This window comes from Plasmodium malariae (genome assembly GCF_900090045.1).
Source record: "Plasmodium malariae genome assembly, chromosome: 14".
NCBI lineage: Eukaryota > Apicomplexa > Aconoidasida > Haemosporida > Plasmodiidae > Plasmodium > Plasmodium malariae.
Window position 1 is genome coordinate 650,256 of NC_041788.1, and position 18,133 is coordinate 668,388.

Consider the following 18,133-nt stretch of genomic DNA (forward strand, 5'->3'; position numbering starts at 1 on the left):
ATATATATGGGTGTAACATTTAATAAGATTTTTCTTTAAAATTGTAAATTTTTATTTTTCATCTTCCAGCATAAATGCGCTATATCGTTTTAAAAGGTAAAAAAAAAAAAAAAAGAGGAAAAACTTCGATTCGAACAGTTATATAGCACAAAATTAAGCAAGTGTACTTTTGTTTTGTTGGGTAAGTTTGAGTATTTTTCTAGTGACACGAAAAAATATATTTTTTAAAATGTTGTATTCTTTTTCACTGAAAAAAAAAAAAAAAATGAAAAAATGAAAGAAGAAAAAAGAAAGAAGAAGAAAAATGAAAAAAGTAAAAAGTAAACAGAAAAAAGCAAATATGAAATATAAAAATCTGCTTAAATAATAAATTATAGTTTATTGTTAACTTAATTTAATTCAATTTTTTCCCTTTTTTCTTTATCATATTTTACACTTTTTTCATTTTCATCGTATTGTCAGAGTGAATTGAGTTCATCTATTTTTTTATTTTTAAGAAGAAACATTATTTTGAAATTGCAGTAAAAGTAAAACAGGATAAAAATTTTTTTGTACCCTATTCTTTTTTTAAGGAAACATCTTTGAACTATTTTAAATTAACTTACAGTTCTATTCATTATCCTGAATATATCTTAACTTTTCCTGTATAATACGCATAATATAGATATAATACATACACACATAATATACGTATACATACACATACATATATAAACTCCCTTTTGTGAAAATTTTTAAAAAATGCCGCATCATTTAACTTCGTTCGTTGCCGCTTTAACTGGATCGATTAGTTCAGGAACTTGCTGTGGATGTATCCCTTTCACGTTTTCCCCTGCTGTTACACCTGCAATTGCATCTTCAACTGCTCCCATATCAGCAACCATACCTAACACAGTTGTTCCTGCTGCTGTTGCATCTCAAAGTGCTATAACATCAACACCAGTCTTAGGAAGTGTTGTTGCGTTTTTTGCCCCGTATTTGTCTTTTTATAAGAAATGTAATATCTTCGAAGAAACGAAAGAAAGTCCTAAAAAGGTGGACAAAATGTGTCAGTGTAATTTAATCAGTGCAGATGAACTAAATTATCAAAGTCATGATATGCTAAAGGAACAATCGTATCTTAGCAGAGAAGAGATTTTTGAAAAAAATACTGATAACGAACATTGCTCTAGTGATAATGAAACAGTTAATAATTGCAATTTAAATATTAAGGAGGAAATAATTAAGGAAGAATTGAATTTATTAGATCATGAAAAATCTTTTACCAGTAGTGAATATTCTATGCATTCCTTTCTAGAAGATGCAGAAATGGGAACAATTTAAAAACTTGAATATTAATTAATTAATTTTTAATCATGGAAATTCTCAGTTTGCCCTTTCTTTAAAGTATGTATGTATGTACATATGTGTATATTTGCATATGCTTCCACTTGAGAAGCATAAGTATATGTATATATATAATTGTATGTATATACATATGTATAGGTACATTTCCCAATTTTCAAAATTTTTAAGATGCATATTTTTAATTATTCTTTTTTCATTTTCCTTTATTAGAATTGTCTTTTGTATGAAATAACAAAATTTTTTTCTTTTTTTTATTAAGAAATGTGCATCCAGTTTAATAATGTTCATAAATAAAAACTACTAAACTCTTATTTTATTTTTTTTTTATTTTAAAATGGAATAACTTTTTTTCTATTTTGCTTTAAGAAGGAGTGTTGTTCATGAATTCATAGGGTGAAATTTAATAAAATATACCCTAAAAATAACATTCCATTTTATAATTACATAGAGTATAAGTGTGTAAATGGATAAATAGATATACACGCGTGTTTTACTTTTTTTTTTTTTTTTTTTTTTTTTACCATTTTTGTTAATATATTCCACTAATAATTTCTTTACTATAATTATTAAAACAAAAAATAAAAATTTTAAATGAACATTTAAAAAGATATATACTCTTTTTATTCTCCCATAAATTGTATTTTTTTTTTTTTTTTATGAAACATTAAAATGTTACTATAAGAAAATTGCAAGCGGCAAATAACAGAGGTATCTTAAAATGGGCGTGAGTAAATTTGTGCATTCTATATAACTAATCATCTCAAAATATTCTTATCCTGTACATATTCATACATCCAAACTTTCACATGTACATTAATGTATATATATATATATATATATGTGCATGTGTATATGTATCGTTTTCCTTCGTGTTTCCAAATGAGTATATTAAAAAATCAAATTAAAAATATAGAAAACAATATCTCATTTAAAGAAAAAAAAATTGAGACCTTAGATAAAGAAATTGGAGAATTAAAAAGAGCGTCTAACGTAGTTTATGAGAAATTAATAAATCAGAAAGATGTGTTTTTAAGAAAGAGGAAAAAAAATATATTAACGGAACTGAAAATAAATAGTTTAAAAAAAGAAATTATAGAAGCATGTAAATCTGCTGAACATACCAGTGGTAAAATAACATCTACCATTGAAGAATGGAAAGGAAAAAAATTGAAGTTGTACGAAAACGAGGTAGCAATAAAAGAAATAAATCATAATGCAATTGAACAAAATAGCAAATATCGTGAAAAGAATGATACAGTATTGTCAATTTTAAACATTTTTCTTACAGAGAAAACAAAACATAACAAAGATTTGAAAACATTACTTGAAAAAAAAAAGGATAAAATTAAAGCATTAAAAAAAGAAGTTAATAAAAAGAATAATCAGATTATTTCATTGTGCAGATATGTTTTAATATTAGATAATACAATGGTTTCTAATTTGCATATAATCAGAAAGCACATAAATGAATTAATAGCATTTCCTTATATAAAAAATCATAAAAGGGGAGAAACTTTTACTCCTCTTATATGTTTAAATCTAATAGATGAAGTAATAGAAAAACAAAAACAAAAAAGAGATTTAATTCAGGGTCCACATTATAGTGATGTCGGTGAAATACAAACAAGTGGAAACAGTACTCCTAAAAATGAGGATGAAAATAAGTTAGAACTTGCACTAAATACCCAAGAATTTATAGAGTTAGAAAACTTCTTATTATGATTCAAATGAAGATAAGTTTTGTTCTTGTTTTACTTAAAAAAAAATTTGCTCACATATATGAGCACATATGCACATACATATACCCATGTATATATACACGTACAGTTATATATATAAACGCCCATAAAAAAAATCTTCTTTTAAGTTAGTTTTTGTAAAAAAAAGGGGTAAACTTAAAAGAAACTACTATAAAAGGAAAATAAGTGTGCAAATAAACAAATATGTACAGTAGATGAAGCGAAAACAATACGTTCCTTTTTACATTGATATCTTCACAAAAACCATAGTTAAAAAGCAAACACAACAAGAAATTGTACAAAATATTATATAAAATAATGATAGTATTAATTTTAATTAGTTTTACATTTTACTGAAAAAGGTAGAATTTCCTTGCGCAACTTGCTGTCTTAAAAAAAGGAATTATATACTCCTGAGCAAATATACATGTATACATACACTTAATATTTTCCGCCTCCCTTTTTAATGCCTTCGAAGAGTATTAATAATTCTTGTTTTATAATTTTGTTTTTTCAAAAAACTATCCATATCTATAATATATTGTGCCTAAAGAAGATACTGTTTCTATTTTTATAAAAGCAGTAGTTTATATAATTACTTAATTCGCTTTACAAATATATATATATATATATATAACTTAAGGAAAGAGGTAATTTTCTTATCATTGATTCAAGAACAAATAAATTACATGAGTGTAATAGTTATTTATACTTGTTTGTACAAGTGATCACATGGAATAGTACATCTACATCTTTGCTTGTCTATATATATGCCACTAGACTTGTATACATTTACATCTATACATGTATTCATGAATATTGGCCTACATTTACATATATTTACATCTTGCTTAATACCCCATAAGTAGAGCTAATTATTGTTTATTTACGAAAAAAATTTCAGCGTATCTTGGGCGCTATTTATTGTTTAATTAATCAAGTATTTATTTGTTTAATCAGTCATTTGTTTAATTATTTAAATATTAAAATGTTTGTTTAATTATTCATTTGTTTAATTATTTAAATATTAAAATGTTAGTTTAATTTGTTTAATTTGTTTAATTATTTAAATATTAAAATGTTAGTTTAATTTGTTTAATTTGTTTAATTTGTTTAATTGATTATTTAATTGATTAATTGTTTATTTAATTGATTAATTGTTTATTTAATTGATTAATTGATTATTTAATTGATTAATTGATTATTTAACTGATTGTTCAATTATTTGTGTAATTATATGTTTAAATATTTGCTTGTTTTTAAATTTTATAACAAAATAATTTATACAAAGCGTAACTCAAATTTACTTGGCAACTACATTCTGAAAAGTGCTCTATGTTATGTTACAATATATGACTCCTTTTATCAGACGCACTAATATTTCAGACAGTTAAGACGTAATAAAACTTCTCAACGTATTAATTACTGCAAATTTTTTCATGGTGCAATTTTTTTGAATTGTTGAATTATATGAACCGCAAACATTAGTTGTATCATGCATACATATATATATACATGAAGCAAACAAAATGTGATTAAATACTACATACTATTCTATACTTATGCTCGGATATATAAAACAAATAAGGAAAAAATTTAAGCGATAAATTCGGCGACATATTATATAATATGTTGTACGAAATAACACAGAATGAATAGACGAATGCGTGAATAAGGCAAAGTAATGCTGTAAAAAAATTATGGGGAAGAAAAGATTATCGAAAAAAGTCGCTGAGAATATCTTGGCAAAATAGTTGCTTCCAATTTTGAAAAGAAAAAAAAAAAATGCCATTTTTTATATAACCATTCATTTAGCTAAATCTGATATTATAGTTTCTAGCTTGGCATTAATTGCTATTTATTAAAGTAAGATAAAAAATACTTTTCATAATTTTATTTTTTAATTAAAGTAGTTAAGCATGAATACTATTCTCAAACTTATCTAATGCTTGTAATGCTGCTCCATTACTCAAGAAAACAATATGCTTTGAAGCTACTTGGTAGGGTAACACAACACTAAATATATACACGTATAGAAACACTCAATATTTTATATTAATTGCCTTTTACTTTCTGCACTATTATTTTCTCGAGAAAGAACGTGAAAAGTTACGATTATGGGGTTTGTTATTACTCTTACTCCAGTAACTATCCACTTCTTCCTTACGTGAATCAATTGAATGCGATTTTCTAAATTTTTTTGTTTTATAATAATTTTTAAGGGAAGGAGATGGAGAATATTTTTTTTTGTATTTGTTAAAATATGGGGAGCGGGATCTATTGGCATAATTATTTTTTACATTATTGTAATTTCTCTTGTTTCTATCTTCTTTATGATAAATGTAATTTGAGGTATGATTTAATTTATTATGTAAATTCAAATTTGTTCTAAAGGAATTTGTTTTATTTCTTGAAAAACTGTCATATAATGGTTTTCTTAAGATTCTATTTTTATAACTATTCTTATCAATAGAGTGTTCATGAATAGGATTATATTTATTAAAAAAATCATTTCTCTGCATTTTATTATTTTTGTACCTATCTGTAAATGAATTCTTATAGGGTGTCCATTTTTCAAATTGAACCCATACTCTTAAAGAATTTTTTAAATTATTTTTTGCATCTTCTTCATTTAAATAACACGCTCTTATTAACAGCATGTTAAATCTGGACTTCTCATTTTTACAAGCAAATGTAACTAAATGTGTTCCCTTATCTGCCCACATATCACTTATTTCTGGAATTTCAAAATTTGCGTTATCCCTTTTTAATGTTTCAAAATAGTATTTCAAGAATAGTGATAATTCTTTTGCCCCCCAATGTAAAGGTTTATATCTTCCGAAAACGCACAGTCTCCTTCTCAGCTCATGATTATTGCAACTCCTTACATCAAGATTTCTTGGCCATTCCATTCCGTTTTCTGCTTCAAGAGAATAAAAAAAAGGAGGGAGAAATTAGGTGAATCACATGCATATTAAAAATTATGGATTTTATGTTGAGTAATCTACGGCACGTGCCTTCATAAATAAGTATATGTAAATGTATGTATGTGAATATATATATACATGTGACAGCTTGTATTCACTAATACATGCGATGTGGCAGTCTAAATTTAACAAAAAACCTTGCATAAATTTCTTTTTACATCCAACTTGTTCTTTTTTTAAAATCAATATTATAAATAATTTTCAATTTTTTATTTTACATTATTTTACTTTAATTTACTTTTTTTTACTTTATTTTTACATTATTTCTCTTTATTTTGTTTTTTTAATTTTTTTTTTTTTTTTTTCATACTTCTTGGTGGGGTTAATGAGCGTTTTCGGAGATTCCTGACAGTTCTATTTTTATCTTCATTACAGCCTTCTTCTTCTATTTCTACGTTCTTTTCTACATGACATGCATCTCTTTCACTATCCTGTTTTTCATTTTCTTTTTGTCTTTCCCTTTCTCTATGTCTCACTTTTTCCTTTTCATCCTCGTCAGGCTTTTTATAGTATGGGTGAATTGTTAATAAAATGTTCTTTTCATCCTTAACACTTCTTAGCATACAACTAGATAAGCTCTGAATTATTTCTCTTGAAGCACCATCATGACAAGCCAAAATTGCTGAAGGTTCATTCTTAATTAAATACACTTGTTCAATTAAGGGGAAAGCAATACTATCATTAATAGCTAACTTATAAAAATATTCTCTAAAAAACCAAGTAATATCGCATTTAGTCCAATAAACAGGTATGTTTGTTACAATTAAACACAATTCCTTTTTTATATTTTTATCATCAACATCATATATTCCAACATTAATTGGCCATAACACTCTTTTATAGTTGGTTTTATATTCTTTTCTCATAGCCCCATGTTCCCTATCTTCATAGTAAGATCTGTTCTCCGGAACATTTCTCTCAATATATTTCATTGGACTTCAAAAAATGGAAGTTTTAACCAAAAATGCAAAAAAGTCAGTATATTATTTTATGTTCTGTCTTTCAACTGCAGAGCATGCATATGTGTATATGTACTTAAATGTACATATATATATTCATATGTATGTACCTACACGTATACATAAGTATGTACGTATAATTAAGGGATAAGCATTTTTATGTAAATTTTTGTTGAGATAAATTCCTTTTTTTTCTCCTTTTCTTTCTTTTTTTTGATGTATAATTACTATAAAATATAAATTATTCAAGAATTGCAAATTACATACTTTCACATAAACCGCAAATAATGCAAAAAAAAAAAAAAAAACTATGAAATAAAAAATCGAAAAGAAAAAGAAAGAAAAGATAATGAAATATAAAGTAAAACTTCTTAGGAGCAATAAACATTTTTAAGTAGCGACATTAAGGCATTATAACAAAAAAATGAACATATAAAAAAAAAAAGAAGCTAAAATTGGCTTATTCGTTAAATTATACTTACTGTATCAACTCTCATTTATTTAAAATGTATTTTCGTTTTTTTTTTTTTTATTAATTTATTTTATTTTAATTTATTTTTTAATTTAATTATTTTCTCAAAAAGCGCTTTTTTATTGTAAATATTTGTACTTGTATCTACCAAATTAAGTGAATGCAAATGTTATGTGCAAATTTTTTTTGTGAAAGTTTACTTGTTTGTTGTGACATAAAAATGTATAGCCTATTTAAGCGTATTTTTTTTTTTTTTTTTTTTCCAAAAATGTTAAGCGACGTTCAACATAGGAAAATGAGTGGCTGGAATAAATTTACACTACAAAAAAAAAAATAATGCTACTCAACAGAAATATATAGGAAATACATTTTAACGTATTTTTATTCTCTTCCGCAAAAATAATTTCAATGAAAACAAGAATAATAATTTGCATCTCATACGTTGTATAATATATATTTGTATTTTTAAAGACTTCACCCATATACACTCCTATCAAAAAAAAAAGAAAAAGAGAGAAAAAAAAATTATTTTTTTCTTGTTAAAAATAAACAAGATAATATTATAACAAACAAGAATAGCTTTTAAAAAGGGGAAATTAGTAATATTTGTAATTATTCTTCATATTATATATTTTTATAATTAACATAAGGCTTTTTTTTTTACGAAATCGTTTCTTTCATAATTCCTAAATTGAAGCTTTTATTTTTAATATATTTTTTCATAGATTAGTATTTATATTCACTTACTTAAACCGTGTCCACCATGTTTTCCTGTCCTTTTTTTTTTTTTTTTTTTTATATAAACATTAGCAATTGTGTCTTTAAAATAATGAAAACTATGTGTACGCATATATATAAGTAAACACACCCAAGACAAAGCAATAGTACATGTGCGCATTTCTTAAAGATATAAGGGACAACGTTTTGTATTTATGCCGAATGTACCGATCATTTAAGCGCTAACAGAGATGTAATAACGGTAATAATAATAATAAATATTTCTTTTTTATATATATTTTCTTTTCATACACGCACCAGAATTTTTATTCCCCGTTTTCAGTAAACTGAACGTCCACATAATTCCGCTATTAAGAGTATTTTTTCTTTTTCTTTTTTTGCTCCACCTTTTTTCAGCTCCTGAATTTTGAATTTTACGAAGGTATTTTTGTTTTACGCGTACATGCTCAGTCTTTTATTTTAACATAGTACTGATTTTTTTTTTTTTATCACAAATGGTTCTCCTAAATTGCAAACTTCCTAATGTTTAAATTTAAAAATGTTATGCAAATTTTAAAATATATAAAAATGCTTACAACGAATGGTAACGAGAAATTTTCAGAACAGAAAATGGCATTGAATGTGTTTCGTTCTAGCGATACTAACACGATACTTACAATACTTCATAAAAAAAAGGGGCACTTAAAAAATTAATATTTAATATATACACTACTTTTTAAGGTTAAATTTTAATATACTTGAATTTTTTTTTTTGTTTTTTTTTGTTATTATTTTTCTTCCTTTATCGGTATGTGCACTATATAACAATATAAAAACATGGAAAGAATAGTTTTATATAAGTGCTATTAGTTATCACTTTTTTTTGTTCGTAATATATAAAATATACTTTTCAGACATTTCTGTTTGCAATTATTTTATCATTATATTTTATTTTTTCTTTATTAACTCATCCATTCATTTCTTTATTCTTTTTGTGACATGTCTAAAACTTGCATTTCGTACACTTTATTTAACAATTAGGGGCAAAAAAAGAAAAAAAGAAAAGAATAAGGAAAAAAACATTAAAAACATAAAAGGGAGAAAAAATGAAAGTTCCTCCAGTAAACGATTTTTTGACCCAAAAAGGGAACATGGGAATAGATAATAACTCATGTAGTTCGAAAAAAAAAAACAGTAAAATTATTTCTTATTTAAAAAACGAATCTAAATTTTATTTTCTTTTTTCAAGTACAAAAGGAATAAAACGAATGCAATATTTAAAAAATAATGACGTATGTAATAAATCAAATTTTCACAATAACAGAAAAGAAATAAACAATATTTATAAGAATTCGACTAATTCGACTTTACCAACAATGACCAATGCCAAAGTATATGTAAAAAATGATTCTGTATATAATATACCTAGAATATCCACTAGCGAGGGTAACAGCCTTCCTTTGGAATCACCACCAGGAAAAAAAAAAAGAAAAGAAAAGCCTACTCTTCTTAACAAAATGATAAGATACAACAACGTAAAAGAAGAATATGAGCACTCTGAGAACTGTTCTAGCAAATATAAAAAATATTATTCTATAATAATAAAAAAAAAAGTAATGTTTCCAAGTGAGCACAATCTTACTGATATGAAGTATAATTACCATAACAATTACAATGATATGAAATATAATTCATTTATAAAGGGGTATAAAAGTGAAGAGAGCTCAGGAGTAAATACGCCAAATAACAAAAATAATTTACTTCCAAAAGTTGATAATAACTTTATTAATAATAACATCACGGTTAAAAGAACTATGTGTGATGTGAAAAATACTAATTTCAGTTGTGATAATTTATTACAAATATATGAACATAGGTACCTTCAGACTATTTCAAAATCAAGCAGAAGAGTAACTACAGCTAGATCATTTCAGCAAACAAACAATTCTCAACGTGTACTATGTGAGCGTCTTCCTAGCTTAAATAATAGCACAAAAGTGAGCCCTACGAATTATATTAAGCGCAACAGTCATAGTAATCATAGTAGTAATAGTAAACAAAGCAACTGTAGCACTGATAGTAAACATAGTAGCCATAGTTATTATGCGAAAGAGAAAATTGAAGCGAATCAAAAGGAAGAACACGACCTTAATCTTTATATAAATAATTCCGAAATGACAAATAACAATCCTAATTATAAACAAATAAACAAATCATATAGCATGCAACATAAAACAAAGACAACAGTAAAACATGATTTAAGTAGAGAACATATAAATGAAAAGGGTGTCATTGAAAAAGCTGGAAATTATGTAGGTAATATGGACGATGTAAACATTTCAAAAATACATAAAACAAGCACATATGATATGGAGACATGTCTTTCTAATCATTCATATAATATTCAAGTTAATGAATCTTCCATACAACATCCCATTTTTAATGATAAAAAAAAATCAAACGACACAGAAAAAATTATAAAAAATGTAGACAATGCTTGTAGTTACGGTAGCAATAACCTTCCTCCCATGCATAAAGAAGGGAAGGAGCAAAAAGTTGTAAATTATTATATCAATAATTGTAATGTGCATAACGATCTAATGAGACTAATAGGCAAAGAAATAAAATTAAGCAACTATAAAGAGTACGAATATTATTTAAATGAATTAAAAAATCATAAGGAGATATCAAAAAAAATAACTAAATTTATACCTTATCATAATGTGAGGAGTAAGAAAAATCAAATCAAAAAAAAAAAAATATATAGTGATCGCTTAAGGAAAAAGAAACATACCCAAGAGGTGACGCAAGCAAGCAATTTAGAAAAAATAAAAAAAAGGTCGAAGAAAAAAGAGGTGATCAAGAAAGGAGATAGACAAAAGTATTTACAAAATATAATTTATGGAGAAAACGCAGGGGAAAAGAAAAACTGTAAAGATGAAAGAAGCAAGTGTAGTGAACATACTAATGATGTTCTAATTTCGGAATTAAGAAATGAGGTGTACGGTAATGCCCACCAGCTGAAAGATGATAAATTAGTATGTGAGGGAAACAATGAACAAACAAACATATGTAAAAATCTGAAGTTAGAAAACAATATCAATATGTCTAAAGAAGAAAATAATAGCACTACAGATAGTGCAGATTCTCTTAGTCTTAAGAAATCTAGTACTCATGAATACAAAAATGGTAATTTAATAGGAAGAAAAAATGGTAGTAGTAATAGTAGTAGTAATAGCAGCACGAGCAGTAGTAGTAGTAGAAGTTCCCGTATTTGTATAGAAATCGATATGAAGATGACCGATAAAGGGGACTATAAAAATGGAAATAACTCAAAAAATGTAACAATAAACAAAAAAGACATATTAAAACAAGATAATAAAAAGTTATTGCTAAAAAATAGTGGACTACATGAAACTTTTGCGAAAAAAGATAGCACTAATAATTCAAAATTAAGAAAAGAAGATAGAAAACACACAAGCATTGTGAACAATGATTTATATAATAACTGTGGAATTCATAATACTATCAAGAATAATAGTTATGGACTTAAAGAAGTCCGTGAGAACATAAGTAGGGGACATAATACTCAAATAACAATTCATAAGGCTGTAAATTCCAATTCAAAGAAATATTTTTTTATAAAGATTGAGAATAAGGAACAAAATGAAAAACAGCATAAGCTTAAAAATAAGAGCTATCCTTTAAAAGAATATAAAAGTAAGGCAACAAAATTAGAAAATGCAAAAATATGCTCGGAGAATGAGAAAAAATGTAGAGATCGTAATATCAGTGGGGATACAAATGATGTAACACAAGTGAAAAAAAAAAAAAATTCTTTCCATAACAATAGTAATAATTATTGTAGGGAAGAAAAAATTTGTAGCCGAAGTAACCCTATCAAGACACAGGGGACGAATGAAGATAACGTTTTTTTCCCCATATTTATTGTCCGTAAAAGCAGAATATATATAGAGGGAAATATTAATGCATATATGTACTTAGCTAATAACATAAATTGTATTATTTGTAATATATTCAAATATCAAAAGAGGATTCTTCTTGTTCACACTTTTCTTTATTCTTTGAATCTCTTCGTATTCTATAACTTATTAGACAGTGACACGTTATATGAACAGGCGAATACCAACACTAAAGGAGTAATTTGCATATTGTACTTTCTCATCATAGAATTATATATATTATTTTTAAATAACGTATTTTACTTTTTCATAAAATGTAAGTTAAGAAAAGCTGTATTCGCTTTGGACAAAGTAAACTTAATACATACCTTGAGCAAGCTATTTCCTCAATATTCCTCCCTCCTTAAGAAACACCTTTTTTCAACCGATAGAAGTGTTAACTATTCTTTTTATAAAAACCTAGATTATAAAAATAGAAGCCATGAGGAAAAAGATAAAAAGTCGCAGAATTTAAGGTACTTCAAAAATACTAATTTTGTACTAAAAAATGAAGGCTCAGTGCATTTTGCTCATGACGAAATATGCAATAAATGGGAAAATAATATTTATCAAAAAACAAATAATTTAGATAAATTAATACGTAACAATACACCTTCTGTATATTACATTAGAGATTGTAAAAATATGAACGAAATGGACGAAGCAAATAAAAAACTCAGACAACTAATACGCGCACCAAAAGATACCTCTTCACGTTTTAACATATCTAAAAATTACAACGATTCATATAAATACATATCAGATAAAAATATATGTAATAATGCACGGTTTATGGATGATACTCCAAGGGAGAAACATACCGTCGTCTCAGTACGTGAACAAAATGTAAAAAAGGATAAAATAAAATATACTATATTGAAGTTAGGGCGTGAACGTGAATACATTGCGAATGAACATAAATATACTTTGGAAGAAAGTAGATATACTATGAATGAAAGCATAATCAATCTTATTTTTTTCTTATTCAATAAACAAAAACAGCTAAATTTAAATCAATTTTTCTTTTTAAAATTAAGGAAATACAGTAATATTTTATTTGTTTTTTTTGCTTCTTTGTTGATATACACTACAGTATTTTTGGAAATAAAAGATCCTTTCCATTTTGATGTAAAAAAGAATTTGTTTTTCTTCATTTTTGTGTCTCTTATAACACTCCTTCAAGTAATTTTTTGTATAATGATAGATATTGAAAAAGTATTTATTCATAAAATGAAAACATTCCTAAATATAAGGACAATAAATTTGTATTATCAATTGAATTCATACTTAGATTTGCAATGTTAACAAATATTTCAATGGCTCTAATTGTGGTACGTTCAGAAAAATTAGATAACAACACAGTTTTTCGTGCGAAGGTGGATACAAGGGCTTAACAATAGCAAAGAAAGCTAGTACTGGTGCTACCAAAGGAATAACTGCAAAACAAAATGAAACACCAAAATAAAGGAAAAAGATCTAGCAGTAACTAAAAAATCCATGAATTGTTTTACAAAATGGTCGAGTAAATATTATTGGTTTTAAATATATAAAATTGTTCCTTATGATTAAGAAGTCAATTGAAATTAATTTCCTTAAAAATAACAAAAATGAAAAGTTTACTTATAGCCCTTTTTTCTTTTTTTTTTTTTCCTCTACAACTGGAAATATGGTCTCTCTTTCAAAAAGTAATAAATTCTTCTCCGTAGCTAACATGGTTAAACACAAAGTAAATATACATAATATTAACAGAAAAAAAAAAAAAAAAAATACACACATACAACCTACGTAAATTTACTTAGTTTGTTATTTTATTTTTGGAATTTAAGTAAGCTGACGTTATATTAAACTATTTGGACGAACAATATTAGAATTTTAAGAATTCTTTGTTCAAATTAATACATATTATGTAAGTTTCTCATTTTTACAAGTATGTAATATCGCTTTGTATCCTACAAAGAAATAAATTGTATTGCACTGTTAAAAAGAATAATATTTCTTTAACTTTTGAGCTAACATATAAATAACACTAGTTTTTTTGTAGTGAATTTTTTTTTTTTTTTTCGTTTCTTTTCTTATTTTTGGCTAAAATGTGCACATTATATTATGCATCTTTTAAAAGTATAAAGGTAATTTCTCTTTCCTTTCCCTTTTCATTTTTTTCTTTTTTTTTGTTTTATATTTGTAAATTTAAAAAAAAGTATTCATATCTTCATGTAAATGTTTAGCAAACGCGTAAAGTTCGAATTAAATAAATGGTGTTTATTTGAATATTTCTCTATCAAGCAATTTTTTTTTTATTTTCTTTCGTAACCAACGGAAATAACGTGCAGCAGATAATATACGTATTTTTACATCAGTACTTTCAATTGAATATGCATATGCAATTTTTTAATTCATTAACGAAGAATTTTCATTTTTTTAGAACATTTGTTGATGTAAAAAATAAAAAGAAATTTTGTAATTTTTTTAAGTATGAAATTAGCACAAAGATAGAAGATAAAATAGAACAGAAACCACAGCTAAAATTATACCATATTGATAGCGATAATCATACATTAAAAAGGATAGAAAAGGGTATTAAAACAAAAAATAGTTATTCTATATATATATATAATTTGTTCAATAGTTCTATTTATGTTCTAACTAATCATACAAACGAAGAAGAAAATTCCAAAAAAATGCTATACTTTAAATGGAAAGCTAGGAAATCGTATAAAAAAAGAGTTCTTAATTTACCATCCACTAAGTCTAGAAGAAGATACGCACAAAAAAATAGGTAAAAAGGGGTAGTACTTAAGAATACACAACCGCATCAGTAAATACCCATACAAGAATAGCCAACATATACTTGCACACAAATACATATATAAAAACATCAATAACATATATTATAACAAAGTATTATCGGAAGAAACCTTTTCTCACTATCCTTTTTCCCTTTTTTATTAGAATTGCGTTACATAAATTTTGGATGTGCATATGCTGCTATACCTTGGCACCCACATAATGCATTTTTCTGAACTATGAAATCATATGAAAACAATGATATTTTTTTGTTAACACTCAATTATATTATTGTGTTAATAAATCATTACAAGAAAAAAAAAGGTATAAAAGGTTTATATATATATATATATGTATATATACATGAACTTATATATATTTATGTATACCTTATAAAACTTTTGCATAAGGCATTTTTTTTGAAAGAAATTTGACTTTTTGTAAAAGTATGCAAAAGTTGTATTTTCTAAAAAAAAAAAAAATACCTGTATAAATAAGTTCATTTATTAATAAACAGAAACATACTCAACATACGTAAAAATGAGTATACATATATATGTATATAAATGACTGCACAAATATGTATAAATGAAAAAATTGGATATAAAAGCAATAAAATTAATTTATAAAATATTTTTTATAAGGAATAAAAACATTAAAACCCTTTTTTTTTTTTTTTAATTTGTGTATCTAAAAAAGAGTTTTTTAAATAATATATGGGAAGGGCGTGTAGTTTTACAACAGATAAACAAAAATATAATATATATAATATAAAATATATTACATATTGAACATAACACATATATAATATTTATACATACATGCATACATAGTTAATAATTAATAACTTCTTATCTTTTATGAAATATGCATTTATGCTAATTTATTTTAATTCGTAATAATTGACATATTATTTATTTTTTTTTTTTTTCTCAAAAATTTTTCATAGGTAAAATTTATATTGCACTAATATAATTGTTATACTCCTTATTTTGTCAAACTAAAATTTTTCATCACTTTAAAATATTTTCCCCTTATCTTTACGCTGTCTATTTTTCCATTTTCTCTGCTTATTTTCCATTTTCCATACATTGTAAAGATACTACTTTAAGAATTTAGGGAACTCATTTTAGACCTCATAGGTATATAATAAAGAAAATCCAATATATTAAATCCCTTTATAATTCTTTTAACTATTAAATTATACTCTCTTTTGGACGATTCATATATATTTGCATGCCTACCATTTTTAAATATATAAATATTTTTTAATGGCAGTAATCGATTTTCCTTTACCTCTTGGGATAGTATATTCAACATGGAAATATTATCATTAAAGGAATGTAGAATATAAATATTTGATGGGTTTATATTATTTTCATTAATTAATTTATTAAAATTGAAATCATATAAATGTCCTTTTAATTGGTTATTTAATAGCCACATAAAAAAGGATATAAAATAGTTTAAAATTGTCTTTCTATCATATACATTATTTATATCAGTATTTGCTTTCATATTTTCTTCGCTAATTTTTTTTTGTATATCACTCAAATTGAAATGGATGTTGATTGTTCTGTGTAAATTTAGTATGGGTGAATCAAATATGTATTTATCAATATAAATTATATCTTCATCTTTTGGTTTTTCGTTATTATAAGGTATAATATTTTTTATAAATTTCTGTTTTGATTTACTAACAATTTTATTTTTATAATGTTTTGATAATAACAGGACAAGAAGATTTGTAGATGATTGTGTATATACATTTACGTCATTTAATGCCATGTTTTTTTTGAAATAACTTAAAATATTATATATGTCATCTACACCTCTTTCATTGAAATTCTTCATATCGGGTATAAATATATTAGTATCATGATGAACATTTAATTGTTTTAAAATATTTAAAAAGAATAAACAGGCTTGTCTATTGCTATTATATCCATGTAATAATAAAAATAATTTGTTACTTTTTTTGTTTGATTTAATTAACCAACCTCTGATGTTGTTATTATTAGGAATTTCTATTTCTTCATATTTCAAATTGTACATAGCAGGTGAGGCATTTTCACACAAGTTGTAATTATTTAATATATAAGGGTCATTCATTTGAGAAACCAAGCTATCGCAATTAATATTTATTAAATATAAGAGAAAAAAAATAAAATATTTTTTTAAAAAGACATTTTTTATATATAAAAAAAGCTTGTTAATAACATCATGGAATGTTTTGTGTAATATGTCTTTACTTGTGTTTAAACATTTAAATATTTCATTTTTCATTATCTGTGTATTGGAGTCATACAGGGCATCTTGTATGTATTTGTAACACTTGTTCTTTTTCCCATTTTTCTCAATATACGAAAAAAAATAGTTGTTTAAGTTGTTTCCTTTTCTGTATAATATTGAAAGTTTTTTTTTTAATACCTTGTTAATATCAAATATTGCTGAATCGTTAGTATGAATTTTAACACAGACGTTTTCCTTCAAAAAAAATATTACTAGAAAAAAAATTATAGAAGATAATTTCATCTTTTAAAACAAATTTATAAACAAATAGAAAAAAAAAAAAAAATAGATAAATAAAAGTGATAAATAAAAATGATAAATAAAAGTGATAAATAAAAATGATAAATAAAAGTGATAAATAAAATGATAAATAAAATTGATAACTAAAAGTGATAACTAAAAGTTAAAATAATATACACACATACACTAAAAAAAAAAAAGAAAAATGGAAAATGAAAAGGAAAAGGAAACATGAACAGGCAAAAATATGAAATTATTAATAATGAAAAATTAGAAAAAATTATGAAAATAATATAGTATAAATACATTCAATTTACAAAATACAACTTATAATATTTTTTTGTGACAGATGAAAGTGTGAAAAATAGAGAAAATATATAATATTTGAAACTATTATCATTATAAATAACAATATCAATTTAAGAATAGTAAAAAAAAAAAAAAAAAAAAAGGGAAATATAATGAAATGAAAAGCTTATGAAAAGGAAAAAGCTAAATAATATTTTGTGTTTTAAGTTAAATACTTTTTAATATACATATATATACATACATATAAATACATACATATATAAATGTATATAAACATATAACAAGTTTGTTCATGTGATAATGATATATATGTATAATAAGGCAT

The 18,133-nt window shown here is 24.6% G+C and overlaps 6 protein-coding genes across 6 annotated transcripts; 4 read left to right on the forward strand and 2 right to left on the reverse strand.

The window, feature by feature from the left end:
* Positions 1-741: 741 nt before the first annotated feature.
* PmUG01_14022400 (conserved Plasmodium protein, unknown function) lies at positions 742-1,323 on the forward strand (the record flags this gene model as incomplete). The annotated part of the gene is made up of 1 exon (XM_029007770.1): positions 742-1,323. One exon carries the CDS (start codon positions 742-744, stop codon positions 1,321-1,323), a length of 582 nt encoding a protein of 193 aa, XP_028864126.1.
* Positions 1,324-2,226: 903 nt separating this feature from the next.
* PmUG01_14022500 (conserved Plasmodium protein, unknown function) lies at positions 2,227-3,069 on the forward strand (the record flags this gene model as incomplete). Its single annotated transcript, XM_029007771.1, has 1 exon — positions 2,227-3,069. One exon carries the CDS (start codon positions 2,227-2,229, stop codon positions 3,067-3,069), a length of 843 nt encoding a protein of 280 aa, XP_028864127.1.
* A 2,098-nt stretch (positions 3,070-5,167) lies between these two features.
* Positions 5,168-7,005, reverse strand: PmUG01_14022600 (conserved Plasmodium protein, unknown function; the record flags this gene model as incomplete). Its single annotated transcript, XM_029007772.1, has 2 exons — positions 5,168-6,009; positions 6,384-7,005. The coding sequence occupies 2 exons, from the start codon at positions 7,003-7,005 to the stop codon at positions 5,168-5,170; spliced, it is 1,464 nt and encodes a 487-aa protein (XP_028864128.1).
* A 2,322-nt stretch (positions 7,006-9,327) lies between these two features.
* On the forward strand, positions 9,328-13,488 carry PmUG01_14022700 (conserved Plasmodium protein, unknown function; the record flags this gene model as incomplete). Its single annotated transcript, XM_029007773.1, has 1 exon — positions 9,328-13,488. One exon carries the CDS (start codon positions 9,328-9,330, stop codon positions 13,486-13,488), a length of 4,161 nt encoding a protein of 1,386 aa, XP_028864129.1.
* Positions 13,489-14,555: 1,067 nt separating this feature from the next.
* Positions 14,556-14,963, forward strand: PmUG01_14022800 (conserved Plasmodium protein, unknown function; the record flags this gene model as incomplete). Its single annotated transcript, XM_029007774.1, has 1 exon — positions 14,556-14,963. The coding sequence occupies one exon, from the start codon at positions 14,556-14,558 to the stop codon at positions 14,961-14,963; it is 408 nt and encodes a 135-aa protein (XP_028864130.1).
* A 1,111-nt stretch (positions 14,964-16,074) lies between these two features.
* Positions 16,075-17,502, reverse strand: PmUG01_14022900 (conserved Plasmodium protein, unknown function; the record flags this gene model as incomplete). Its single annotated transcript, XM_029007775.1, has 1 exon — positions 16,075-17,502. One exon carries the CDS (start codon positions 17,500-17,502, stop codon positions 16,075-16,077), a length of 1,428 nt encoding a protein of 475 aa, XP_028864131.1.
* Positions 17,503-18,133: the final 631 nt, after the last annotated feature.